The sequence below is a fragment of the Brachyhypopomus gauderio genome, chromosome 11 (genome assembly GCF_052324685.1).
Source record: "Brachyhypopomus gauderio isolate BG-103 chromosome 11, BGAUD_0.2, whole genome shotgun sequence".
NCBI lineage: Eukaryota > Metazoa > Chordata > Actinopteri > Gymnotiformes > Hypopomidae > Brachyhypopomus > Brachyhypopomus gauderio.
In genome coordinates, this window is record NC_135221.1 from 14,709,555 (window position 1) to 14,723,682 (window position 14,128).

The 14,128-nt window shown below is 40.8% G+C and overlaps 1 protein-coding gene across 2 annotated transcripts; it reads right to left on the reverse strand.

Annotated features, from left to right (window-relative positions):
* Positions 1-503: 503 nt before the first annotated feature.
* On the reverse strand, positions 504-13,706 carry cfap263 (cilia and flagella associated protein 263). Of its 2 annotated transcripts, XM_077022237.1 has the most exons (9): positions 13,572-13,706; positions 13,152-13,281; positions 12,479-12,640; positions 12,109-12,264; positions 10,989-11,222; positions 9,756-9,863; positions 4,792-4,947; positions 4,439-4,600; positions 504-1,132 (listed from the first exon to the last, which is right to left on the reverse strand). In XM_077022237.1, the coding sequence occupies exons 1-8, from the start codon at positions 13,601-13,603 to the stop codon at positions 4,466-4,468; spliced, it is 1,113 nt and encodes a 370-aa protein (XP_076878352.1). In that variant the 5' UTR covers positions 13,604-13,706; the 3' UTR covers positions 504-1,132; positions 4,439-4,465. The 2 variants fall into 2 exon arrangements, with proteins under 2 accessions (XP_076878352.1, XP_076878351.1); XM_077022236.1 differs by lacking the exon at positions 504-1,132 and having other exon boundaries at positions 4,244-4,600.
* Positions 13,707-14,128: the final 422 nt, after the last annotated feature.

Here is a 14,128-nt window from a genome sequence, read left to right on the forward strand (position 1 = left end):
AAAGTACAGATCCAGGGGTTCATAGACGAAGGGTTTTTATGGTAGACTGGGGTGCTGGTGCTGTCATCCTGTCACTGCTTGTGGTCACTCAAGTTTGTTGACAGTGCAGTGGACGGATGCCATTGTCTCAGAATGCCCCAAAGCCTGTGTTACCTTCTGGTTCTGCCTTTTTTAGCTAGGCTGTAATAATTTAACTTAGTGCCGGAGTTGCTGCCACACTCCAGAAATGTTTATAATTTCACCTGTCCTGTATATGTCCTCATACAGAGCTAATTTTCCCTGTTTCATTTCTCCACATGGCTGCCCGCCTGCTTGAGGAATAATGAGATGAGGAGAGACAAGCGATCCATTCTGGGCCGGCCACCTCCTGCCTAACCGGATGCCTACTCTATGATGGACATTATTACATCTTTTATATTCTGTCTAAATGGACATTATTGCATCTTTTACATTCTGTCTATATTGTTGTTGTTGTCATGGTGACCGCTGTCGGCCAGAGGAGGATGGGCTCCCCCCCTGAGTCTTGGTTCCTCTCAAGGTTTCTTCCTCATGCAAAAAACTAGGGAGTTTTTCCTTGCCACTGTCGCCCTTGGCTTGCTCACTGGGGGCTAGGACTCGGCACTTGTAAAGCTGCTTTGTGACAACAACTGTAGTAAAAAGCGCTATATAAATAAAATTTGATTGATTGAGCAGTTGAAATTGATTCACAATCAGTGTTGCTTCCTATTTTAACACGAAGTGTGGATGACTTGGAGTTACATTGTGTTGTTTAAGTGTTCCCTTTATTTTTTTGAGCAGTGTATATGAAATGTATGCACAAATAATATGTTGTGTATAATTTGAGATATTCATGTTATGTTTGATGGGGAATTCAGTAAAGAGGCTTAGGCAACGATTAACTCCATGCTAAAAAAAAAAAACAAAAACAAACGGATTTCTGAAATGAGACATGTTGAATTTCCAGTGAAGTTCTCACCTCTGCGATGTCGATCTTGCGCCTCTAGGCCTTGACGCTCTGCTCCAGCTGGGCATGCCGGGCTTTGGTCTCCACATACTCCAGCACGGGTGGGACCCCGAGGTGCTCCAGCTGAGCTCGCAGCCTCCTGTTCAGAGTCTCAGCTTTGGCTCGCTCCTGCACACGTGAGACAGAGCGAGAACGTAAGCGGCTGATCCAGGAGCCGATCGCTGCTTCAAAACACGGACACTCAGGAGACATTGTACGATACGTGTAACTTATAGATAAATTTTATAAACACTTTTTTTGCAGACAGAACTCCCTCTGTAGGGATGAACTATTTTCAGGCATCTTCTATCTTATTTCAGTGACTAACAATCTTGAACACAGCAGTAACACTTGGACAGTAGTGGTGTAGTTGTAGGTTATGATCTGGGCAGCAGAGGTACTGGGGGTTTCACTCAGGAATGTCAACACAGGTCATTTGTGGTCAAAACTCAATCCCTGCCTCAGTGAAGAAGCTGATCAGTGTGCAGCAGATCTGAAGCCTTCAAATCAGACATGTTCATTTCTAACAGCTTTGGAGATGCTGTAAATGCATAATTTTTAAATCATGTTTGATGTAAATTGAAAATTGATCTCACATCCTCCACCTGCTGGGTTTCCTCCTCAATGTTCTGCAGCATGTCTTCGTGAAGGGCAATGTCACTACACAGCAGCTTTGATTTCTGGCTCAAGCTCTGAAGCTTATGTGCAACAGAGACACTGTGATGCCAAATGGACCTCTCCCTCTATACTGCTCTCTACTGGTTCTTAATTAGCATTTCCAGTTCTGATCCTAGATCAGCCAGAAGTACTCATTTGAACATTTCCCCTGTTCTGACGACTTAAATTATAACACCCTTCGTAAGCCTGATGAGACGTGAGAGATGTGTCCGGGCAGAATTTCACAACCACGATTGTGATGTGTCCACGATTTTGGATTTTACTAGAGCTTACATAGAACTTCAAGAAGAGCAGGAAGCTAGCTCTCAGTCGCACTGCCGGTCTCTCAACAGCCCGCGGGCGAGGGGGGGGGGGGGGGGTGTTATGTACACAGGCTAGAGTGAAGGACCAGGATTCTGGAAACAGTGAGAACAAAAGTATTCAACTCTGGACCTCACATTCAAAATCAGGTAGCAAATTTTGTAACTGCTGGTAGTAAATTTACACCATGGGACACAGGTTCTTAGATCACAACACTCACAATCCTGGTACTACTGGCTACCCATCCTTCCACTACCGGTATTTAAATACCAGTGATTACAAACTCCAGAACCTCTTGAATAGGATAATGTGAGAGAGAGTGCACTGAATAAACAATGGTATGCTGTTTTGGATTGGATGTAACACAGTTCGTCTGGAATACGTATTTAATAGAGCGTGTGCTCATCGGCAATGTCTCTGGTGGATCATGAAAGACCTTCAGCAGCTGCATTCCAGACCTATCTGGCTGCGTCATAATCGTGCTTGCGTATGAGATCTCTCCTAGACTTTTTAATACAGCGTTTATTCATCTGCTGTACATCTTTTAAACGTCAGGCTTGGATGCAAAAATGACGTTCATACGCTGCATTCCAGATTTATATGTAGCCTACAGTATAGCTAAAATGTAGCACCTGAACGTACCTGAATGTGGCATTTCGAATCAAACCTTCAAATATCATCAAAACATTTATAGAATTCACTCACTGTAACAGCAGTGACAAGTGAATCTGACAAGCAGGTTTGATTGATCAAATAAGTGACTGTTTAAATCCAGAAGAAGAAGGTTTTTTACTGTAGAATATTTTTTATCTTCCTGTGAACTTGGGATGTCAGGCAATAGAATGTACTGTGCATACAGTGCATTTGTCTTAGTTTCTATGGCTGTATCTCCTGATTCTTACATCGGCTCAGAAATCAAAATGATTAATATTAAAGTATTTGTGTAAAAAGAGTCGAGCCTGTCCACATAAATTAGTTGATTATGCAAGAGTCATAGTATAGAGATAACAGGATATTAAAGCCTTATTGACACAGCCTAACTGATGGAACGTTACTTTCAATACTTACTTGAAGGCCAATACTTTTGTACTTTTACTCAAGTAGAGGACTAAAGGGAGGACTTCTACTTGTACTTGAGTAATGTTTTACCTTGGGTATCTACTTTTAATCAAGTACGTGGTTTTTGCACTTCGGCCACCACTGGGGCCATGAAGTCCTCCAGCTAAGCTTGCATCTTAGGCTTGGAGTTAATTTGTGAAGACATGTTTCCAAGTCGCGTGGACGTTTTGTCTGAGGAAAGTTGTCCCCCTCCCTACCCTTTAAACCTTTTTTAGCATTGGTTTCGTCGTGCAGATGAGTGGGTGTGCCTGCTACCTGTGCCCTCTGTCTCGCTGTGTGTCACCCCTGTGCAGACAAGACATGGGGGACAAGGTGTCTCCCTGGCCAGCACTGTGCATGTGGGTACTTTTCTACAGTCTGTATAGATTATTTTTCCTTGTGTCCATGCAAGTGCTTGTTTCTTGCTTGCATTTCTACAGTCACACCACGGCCCCCTCCTTTATTTTCTAAAAGTCATGAGAGGGTTTTTCTTCTTTTTTAATAAAACTAAACTCCTTTGGTTGCCCGGTGATTTAGGAGTAAACATATTGAGGGCTGAGGAAGGCTAGCTCAATTGCATCACTCTTTTGAATGTTTTATTAATACATGCATTGTACAGATCATAGTCATAGCATGGATGCTGGTTAATGTTTTCTAGAAAACTCACTTAATCTAGTTTTGTTCCCTATTTGCACCCTCCCCTCTCCCCATTTTAAAATCTTTTATAATAACAAAGTACTCTGGACCTTGAACTGACAGTGAAACGGTGGAACCCGTTAGAACCTCTGAGCTGTCTCATTTAAAATTGGCCCATAATTTTTAAAATGTTCATTTAATCAAGGTAACGGCAGCAGCTGCAGGTTCCAGATCGTTGACGGGGGTTGGGTGGCGAATGAAAATTGTTGACCGGGGGGGGGGGGGGGGAACGAAAATGGTTACCAGAGCAGAGCTCGGAGCGGTCGTTTTCTGCATGGTCCTAGCGCTAGATTCATCGCTATTTAAATATTAGTTTTTTTACCGTTAAAAAGTGGGGGGGGGGGGTGTGCATGGATTCGTCGCTATTTAAATATTTGGTTTTAACCGTAAAAACTGGGGGGGGACCAAAACCGGCTTTTGAAAAAGTGGGGGGGGACATGTACTCCCCCCCCCCCCCCCCCCCCCCCCCCAAATTACGTCCGTGCCGGCGGCATTCCTCCGTTTGATGGCGTGGCCGCCTGCGTTCCTTCGTGTGTCCATGCGCTCCCCTGCGGTGGCTGAGTGGGTCTGCAGTGGGAGGGGGACATTCTCACCCCTCCCGGCACTGCAGTTAGGGGAGCGGTGTGGATCCTGGGCCCAAGATGCAGAGGGGGTGGGCCTGACCTTTGCCCTCAGCACGGTGGCACTTGTTCAGGTGAGGCACGTTGGTCTTTGGCTCAAGCAACGTGGCGTCTCTTTGGTTCTCTTTGACAGGATGCTCTGTCCTGGCCTAACTGGACCCTCCAGCTTCTGCTTCCAGGCTTGGGTGTGAGTCTTTAATGCCATCTGCAGTTTCACAGAGGAAAATATATATATATAATATATGCACAAATAATATGTTGTGTATAATTTGAGATATTCATGTTATGTTTGATGGAGAATTCAGTAAAAAGGCTTAGGCAACGATTAACTCCATACTAAAAAATAAAAACAGATTTCTGAAATGAGACATGTTGAATTTCCAGTGAAGTTCTCACCTCTGCGATGTCGATCTTGCGCCTCCAGGCCTTGACGCTCTGCTCCAGCTGGGCATGCCGGGCTTTGGTCTCCACATACTCCAGCACGGGTGGGACCCCGAGGTGCTCCAGCTGAGCTCGCAGCCTCCTGTTCAGAGTCTCAGCTTTGGCTCGCTCCTGCACACGTGAGACAGAGCGAGAACGTAAGCGGCTGATCCAGGAGCCGATCGCTGCTTCAAAACACGGACACTCAGGAGACATTGTACGATACATGTAACTTATAGATGCATTTTATAAACACTTGTTTTTGCCGACTGAACTCCCTCTATAGGGATGAACTATTTTCAAGCATCTTCTATCTTATTTCAGTGACTAACACTCTTGAGCACACACTGTAAAAAAAAAATTTTTAAACAGATATTTAGTGTAAATAAATACAGTATTTTTCTGTCTTTTTCATAATAAGAGAATATACCTGTAAAATACAGGAAAATGACTTTTTAAAAGAAAACTCCTTTAAATATACGGTCAAAGTGTAAATTTAAATTACAAGAATTTCTTGTTTTATAACAGGATTGAATATTTAAGGGTCTTGAGTGTTAATTTAGTAGATATCAGTGTAAAAATGCAGAACAATGCATATTGTAATTTCACAGTAATTTTCTATTTTCAAACAGTAAATTCATGGTATATTAAAATTCCATGTTATCAAAGAAATTATATTTAACCAGAAACAGCAGCCTAACATCTACATTTGACCAAAGCTGGAATTATAGTGAATTAAGATTTGAAGTAAAATATTATGTTAAATTTCCCATTTCCAATTCTCTAAATATACATTAATAATTCTGCTACCAAACCAGCTGTAAATTGAATCACATACACAAAGTACTGAACAACAGCCTTTTATTTGAAATGACATTTAAAGCAACAAGTTTAGAACGCAATACTGCTCCACTCTGCTCAAGCAAGTGAATAATATAAAATATTTGGTCCCTCAATCCTCAATCCTGGGCAATCAAGGGCTTTTCCTGAGGAGGCGCAAAGATATAAGGCATTAGGAGATTTTTTTCAGAAAGGCCCATAAGATAACCTGTTAAAACTTTGCAATATATAGCAATAAGTTTGCGGAGGGTGGTCAGAGAAATATTGTGTGTGTGTGTGTGTGTGTGAGTGTGTGTGTGTGTGTGTGTGTGAGAGAGAGAGAGAGAGAGAGAGAGAGAGAGAGAGAGAGACTGTGTGTGTGTGTGTGTGTGTGTGGTGGGACAAGAGAGAGCGGGAGATTGAGAGAGAGAGAGAGAGAGAGAAGAGATCGATCCATCCATCTATTCATCCACCAGGAAACAGATCAGCAAACAGTTCTGTGTGGTAATTGGACAGAATCGTGGGTGCGTGGTCTGTTCAGCCAATGAACGCCATGAATCACTAGTTTGAATTTGAGCGCCAGTTGCCTGTAGACGTTACGTTCAGTTATTCACAGAATTGCAGGTAAAGGCGAGCTGGACTGAAGCACCGAAGCACAAGTTCACGCCAAGTGTCAGTGTTCAATATCAACTGAAGGTACGTCTTAGTTTTATTTTTTCAAAAATCGCTGCTTTGCCGGGAGTGTTTAGTTATTTTATTATGAGTAGCATTCTGATGACAAGTTGATGTCTGTCACGTTGTGTTATAATAGTTTTGGTTTCAAACGTGTTTTAACCAGTTTATTTTAATCTGTTCATGGTTTTTTATCACATTATTTAATGGTTATTTATTTTCAAAATAATATATGGAAATAAGTGTTGACTACAGCCATTTCCATCCTCTTGGCAGAATCCACCACCATCTGTCCTTCCTGGTTCCTTTCCTTGACACCAAACCTACCCATTGCTTCCTCATCTCCTCTGTTTCCTTCACCATGTCCATATAGGTCTGTTACAATCACCACTCTCTCCTCACTGGAAATACTTTCACTTCATCTAGATCCTTCCAAAACTTCTCTTTTTCCTCTTCCTCACATCCAACCTGTGGAGCATAACCACTGGCAACATTCAACATCAGACCTTCTATCTTCAGACACATCACCCTATCTACACTTGTTTGACCTCTACTACGTTCTTTGCTAATTCCTCTTTCAAGACTAGTATGTGCACACAAGATCAAGGCACCAGTATGAGTAATACTATTTCGCTACTTAACTTGAAAAACAGCTATGTTTTCTGGTTATGTATACAAACATTTGTATGACTTTTAAATGGTCCCATGATGAGCTTATGTGCAGTCACTTTGAAAGTTGTTCCACTTTAAGCAATCATAGCCTGGTCAAGCCTGGTCAGAAATGGATGGGTTTACTTTAAAAACTGAATAATGGGGCAAGAACTCTACAGCTGCAAGCCCTGTAAAAATGTAGGTTCCAGTCAAAACCATACACAGCTGCCAAAATCAGGCCCAATTCTGACCAACATGCCTCATATCTTCCTGGATGTCAAACAAAACTGTCTGATATTTGGGGTTATTGTAATTTCAGAATTGTTTTGCATTTTATGTTACAATGTTATGCATTCTAAATTGATTAAAAAGTACACACGATGTCCCAGAATTATTATATGGCCTACAGGTTGCAGGTTAAAACAGAAACATTTGATTTTCTCTTTTCACAGATGCGGCAGTGGGCACTGGTTTAATGATGCCTAACAAGATCATTGAGAAAAACTGCCATAATGTTCAAAACCTGGAGTTATGGAATTTTCTTCCTTCTGGATGTGTCCTAATACGACATCTTTTTGGATAAGGTTAATGATGACCTGTTATGTAGTGACAGCTAACAGTGAGTGAACTGGGACTGAACACAACAAGTGCACAGTGATAATGAAGTGATGTTGTTCTATGAGATATTTGATGTGATCGTTTCATATAGCTAGGCGCAATTCTTAAAATAATTTCAGCACCCTTACCATCTTACTGTTGAAAATGCCTTAAACAACTGTGTAAGCCCTTTTATGATCTGTAACAATTATTGCAGTATTAGATTCTGTGATTGGCCCTTGTGCTTTGTATTAGCCAATTAAAAGTTCTCGTTGTAGAAGCATATTCAGTGTAGCTACATTTTTCAAGTTGTTGATTTTCTATTGGGTGTGTAAATGAAACAAAAACATTTTTCCCAAGCAATCCTAATCTGAATCTTTTAATTGGCACATGCTGCTACAGTCCATACAACACAATAAACTGAGAATGATGTAGGATAACTAGTGCTGTTAGTTCACATTATTGTTTATATTTTAGAATCCCATTTAATATAAATCTTTTCAACTTCGAGAACATTGTAAAAATCCATAGTAACCATCTTTTTGGGGTTTTTTTTTATATATTTTTTTAGAGTCAGTTCAGTTGTCATGATTGTTGAAGTTCAACTGTCAAAATAAAGAGATTGAAAGTATGTATTATGGCTGAGCTTTTATTATTGCTTTTATTGTTTTGGTTTGACATTGGTTTGACATTTGGTTTGAAATGTTTTTACATTGTTTTAAATGTTGTTTGTTAATATATGTATGTATATGTGACGGGCAGGGGTGAGCAACAAAAAGGAAGCGATCACGCCAAGTCTCAGGGAAAAAGGATGGTTTAATAGAAAGTGTGCAAACCTAAAACCCATGCAATATCTCCAAATTAAGGATATAATGACCAGCGGTCAACTGGTATAAAGACAAGACAAGGCAAACAAATGACCCTCAGGTGAGACGGATCACGGGCTCCGCCCACCTGAGGGACGCACATGACGTCACCAAACAACAACAACAACAGCTGCTGTGGACAGAGGCGGCCGGTAGGGGGCCGCCTCACCGTGACAGTATACCATTCTTTTATCTGGTGAAATAAAAGGTAACTGTAAAATGTTCATGTAAGCTGGAATTTAAAGACCAAAATAACCACAAAAATATTTGTTTACAGAAATGTATTGTAATATTGGTAGTTTTAACAGAAACTTAAGATGTTAATACATCCCAAGCACCGTAAATTAATAGGAAAGAGTAGCATATTGGACCATTGGATGTTAAATTAAACACATAACTTTTGAAACTACAAAACTTGGTTTATCTTAACATGATATTGTTTTTTATTATGGTATATAGTTGTTGTCTGTGAATATTATCACATGAAATGAAAGCATAGATCTTTGAACACACTAACCATAGACTTTTATATAGGGTTAAAAATATATAATTTTACATTATTTTTGTGTATTTAAAAAGCAGAATCCAATGATTTTAATGTTGAAATCCCATTTGATAAACAGTACATTGTAAAAGTTAGTGGGTTGATCAACCAACATTTAACAGTTATCCACTGTAAGTTTATAGGATATGAACATATATTCACAGATTACCTCTGTTGACACATTTTAATAAGATTTAAATGACAGTAAATTGAGTTAATTTGCATATATATTTTTGTTATTTTACTTTAAAAGATCTGTACTTTGACAAGTTCATTTGTAGATTGCTTAAATAATACCATGAAGTAACCTAATTATGCTGTTATTTTAACATTCTAGCTGTGTTTTCGAAATGAAAATTTGTAATTTTACTCAAATTTGGCTGTGAAATTACAAAGAATAAAAATCTGTAATTTTAAAGTAATTAATTGTTGCATTATGTGTGATATTTTACTGTAATTTTACGGTAACTGTTTGGCAACTTTTGCTGCCGGACATGTTACCCTTTTTTTACGTCTTTTTTTTTTTACAGTGCAGCATTAACACTTGGACAGTAGTGGTGTAGTTATAGGTTATGATCTGGGCAGCAGAGGTACTGGGGGTTTCACTCAGGAATGTCAACATGGGTCATTTGTGGTCAAAACTCAATCCCTGCCTCACAGTGAAGAAGCTGATCAGTGTGCAATAGATCTGAGGCCTTCAAATCAGACATGTTCATTTCTAACAGCTTTGGAGATGCTGTAAATGCATAATTTTTTTATCATGTTTGATGTAAATTGAAAATTTATCTCACCTCCTCCACCTGCTGGGTTTCCTCCTCAATCTTCTGGAGCATGTCTTTGTGAAGGGCAATGTCTTCACACAGCATCTTTGATTCCTCACACAAGATTTGATACTTTTTCTGCAACAGAGACACTGTGATGCCAAACGGACCTCTCCCTCTTTACTGCTCTCTACTGGTTCTTAATTAGAATTTCTAGTTCTGATCCTAGATCAGCCAGAAGTACTCATTTTAACATTTCCACAGTTCTGATAAATGAAATTATAACACTCTTCTTGAGCCTGATCTTTTTGAGACTTGTCCGGGCAGAATTTCACAAACTGTCCAGGATTTTGGATTTTACTAGAGCTTACATAGAATTTCGAGAAGCATTTCGTTCACAAGCAAGTCATGCCCTACCCTACTACATTGGGTTCGCTTGAGTGAGAAGGGGGAGTAGCTAAGTAGCCTAGAATTTTCAGCCCCCACCCCCTGCTGAGATGTCCTCTTTTTCACCATCTCAGATGTGGTAGCAGTAGCACCAAATAAACAAATAGTATTATGACAGTTCGGTTTCAGAAAGTGATTTTGTCCTGGATTTTGTTTCCGCTGCCTGTGTTTGCTAATTAGCTCAAGGGCTCTGTTTGAAAATAGCCTACTACATACTGGATACTGCATACTGGACTCAGTATATACTGGATACTGCATACTGGTCCTCGTAGTAGTATGCAGTACAGTTTCCAGTATGCGACAAAAGCAAAGCATGATGGGATGCAGTACACCACGAAGATAGCTCTGTTCGCGTACTGGAATATTTTGTGGAAGTAGTATGTCATCCTGGTATGTTTCGCGTACTGGAAAATTTCATTTTGGTCACATACTGCATAGATTTGTGGCTCGATCAGTACGCCAGTAGTATGTAGTAGGCTATTTCGAACACAGCCCAGGGCTTAATTTGATCCGGATCCTGCCGGAACAGGATCCGGGAACTCTTTAATTTTGAAGTGTGCGTTCCGGGAACTGTCTGCCTCGATCCGGTAACATTTTATACCCCCCAGTGTAACAATTTATGCTCACATCCCCCCCAACTTGAAAATTTTGCATGCCGCTGTTTGCGTTCCAGCATCGTTTGATTTACAAATTAAGCACTGCTCGAGACCAACTGGGCGTTGCATAGTGAAATAACCTGTGTGACAGAAGTAACTGCAGCACTTTTAGTTCCTGAATCTGTGCTCACACCCATCTGCCACTGTGTTGGAGGCCCACCTTGTTGGTGTTGAGCTCCTGCTTGGTGGAGTATGCCGGCCGCTTGAGCCGCAGCAGGTCCCGTTTGCTCTTGTCGATCTTCTCCAGGTGCCTGCGGTTCTGGATCTTCATCAGCTCCACCTCGATCTCGTCCGGTGCCTCCACAATCTCCTCGTGCTGCAGCTGCAGCTGCAGGTTGCGCATCCGTACACCCAGAGCCATGTTCTTCAGATGCAGCTTCTCCATCTGGGTTTTCTGCCGAGCAGGAAGCCAACTGTCAGTTGCACTGCCGGTCTCTCAACAGCCCGGGGGGGTCTTATGTACACAGGCTGGAGTTAAGGACCGGGATTTAGGAAGCAGTTAGGACAGAAGAATTCAACTCCAGACCTCATATTCAAAACCAGGTAGCAAATTTTGTAACTGCTGGTAGTAAATTTACACCATGGGACACAGGTTCTTAGATCACAACCCTCACAGTCCTGGTACTACTGACTACCCACTCTCCCACTACCGGTATTTAAATACCAGTGATTACAAAATCCAGAACCTCTTGAATAGGATAATGTGAGAGAGAGTGGACTGTATAAACAATGGTCTCTTTTAAATTGTATAATAAAGGTACCCAAAATAGTGCTTGTCCATTCAGGGAGAAATTAAACAAATTGAGAAAATAGGATCCAAATGCCAAATAGCTTTATCTTCATCTCCTGTGCAATGGACTCTAAATTGATTTTTCATAAGCCAGTCCTCAAGGTCTACCGGGTGGTCCACATTTTGCTCTGTTAGAGCAAAAATAAAGACCCTGATGACTGAGTTATGAAACACTGCTTACAACAGGCAGCTTTAACCACTGAATCTGAAACGCCCTCTCTAGCCAGCAGCGCTGCCTTCACTTGACATACCAGTGACCACTTTAGGGAACTCTGTCTTGTTCCTGAACCAACAAAATGTCCCCATTGTCTAACATTTACTCCTGCTGCTCAAAAGTGGACTGCAATAGTCAGACGTATTGCACTTAACCATCAAATTATGTTATATCCAGATGTGCATGTGACGTACATGCGAAACTAAAGTAAGGTGGAGGTGAGGTGGCTGCTTGGATTTCCATCCACATAATAACATCTAACTTCGAACATCTTACTCTGGCCTTCATTCTGTCCTCACGGTAACGGAGGATCTTCTCTGGTGGCACCATGACACCCTTCTTCTCTCGCAGGGGTTTAGCGATGTCACGGTCGAACTCATAACTCGCCATTTTAATCTCTGCTAGGTGAATGTCTCTCTCCTCTATAGTCGCCTGGTAGGAAGAGGGCAGAAGGTGAGGGGTTATTACCTCCATCCGCTCCGCTGTTGAAGGGACGGGTAGTAAAACATAAACAGCTGAATTAAGTTTAAAGTAAATATCGGTCCCTTGATTCAGCTATATAAGTTACAGATGTACACTTGTGCATCACGGTGTGTTTGCTGTAGCACTATAAACAAAGGTAACTTGAATGAAATGATGATCTAACCTTATAATTCTGCAAGACTTTCTGAGAAGTCTTTTTGAGCTTCTTTTGTTCTTCCTTCATCGCTTCCAGCTCCCTCACACATATGTCAAACTTCTGCTCCAGTGTGAGGCTCTGGGATAGCCTCTGAGATGACATACGAGGGCTGGCCTTCCTATCACACCCCTTAAGTAACACGCAGACAACAACAGGACATGGAATGAGATGGTGAACGCACACACACACACACAAACACGCACACTTGTATATGACCTTGGGCCTGGTTCCCATATACTCTGGAGTATTAAGTACATATTCGCCACTGCAGGATCTAATATTTGCACAGCCATTTAAGATGAATTGTATAGCGCTTTCAACAACAGTGTCTCACAGCAGTTCGACAGGAACCTGGTCTAGACTCCAAATGAGCACGAAAAGAGCCAGTCACCAAGAACAAACTCTTGGTTGATGTAGGAAACTTTAGGAAAACCATCCTCAAAAAAAGATCCGTTCTTACTTGAGTGACACAGCATAATACAGCGTATATAAAATAATAATGGAATCAACTGCACATGAAAATTGTTTACAACTCGTATTTCACAACGTTTTAGGGAACTACCTCCTAGCCCTTACATGCTGCATCTCAGCATGATTAAGTGATCAATGTTGAGTAGATAATGTAAGGTATATTCAGCACCTCTATATCCATCTGTGAATTGGTTTTCATAGATTCTGGGGCGAGCTGCGGGATCAGGTCACGGGGATCCAAGCGACTAATGTGGCCCTCAAGCATCTCGGTCTCCGCCCGCAGGACTGCATTGGAACGCCTGAACGAATACAGAATTAATCTAAACACATGCACAAATATATGCCAGTATCTGCAATTCAGGATATGGCCAACACGTAGTTAATTAAATGTAATTAAATGTATTGTCTTTCTGCTTCAGTCCTTAAAACACGGTATTTACTGACTGTTTAACCAATGTCATATGATATACCAACAGTTTAAACAGGCCATGAGGGTCGTAGTTTTTGTCTTTTTAAACGTCCTGATTGCTCTAGTATATTTGTTACTGAATGTGTTAATAAATGTATTTTTATTTGTTTAACTTCAAACCTTAAGTCTTCCACAAGTTCGACGAGCTGCATTTTGTCAGATTCTGTACCGCTGTCTTCTGTTGCTGCCAGAAACCGTATATTTCAGAGACCATATATTTCAGAGACCGTCCTGTCTCTGGTTGCTACCACGGTTGCTATGGTAAACATCGCGTTGACCAAGGCGTTTTTTTTTTGACGCAAGCGCAGTGCCGATCAATTATCTATATTAGTAATATAGATCAATGGTTCCGATCTTGTCAAATAAGGCACTGTCAATAATATAATGAGCTTGATGTGTTAAATGAATCGTTGTTGAGTATACGGTTGTATAGTTTTTGAGAAATATAGATTTAGTTTAAAATACTTAAAATATATTTTTTACAGTTATTAAACGCACACACTTTACAGTTTACATGCCATTATATAATGGTGGACGTCACACCCATTGATCTATATTAATATAGATCAATGGTCACACCATTATAAGTTATTTTATCATTATTTTAATATTACATCCAAAAAAAGTCTTTCAGGGACAGAAATCAAAACAAAAAAAGTTACTCAATGTTCCTTCTG

What these genes read in the sequence shown, in the direction of transcription:
- cfap263 (XM_077022237.1), bottom strand. Translation starts at nt 13,603, where the DNA reads ATGCAGCTCGTCGAACTTGTGGAAGACTTAAG. An exon ending in AGGAGCTCAACACCAACAAG is followed by an intron (nt 9,864 to 10,988) that starts GTGGGCCTCCAA and finishes TCTCTGTTGCAG; the next exon opens with AAAAAGTATCAAATCTTGTG. An exon ending in AAACCCAGCAGGTGGAGGAG is followed by an intron (nt 4,948 to 9,755) that starts GTGAGATAAATT and finishes TCACGTGTGCAG; the next exon opens with GAGCGAGCCAAAGCTGAGAC.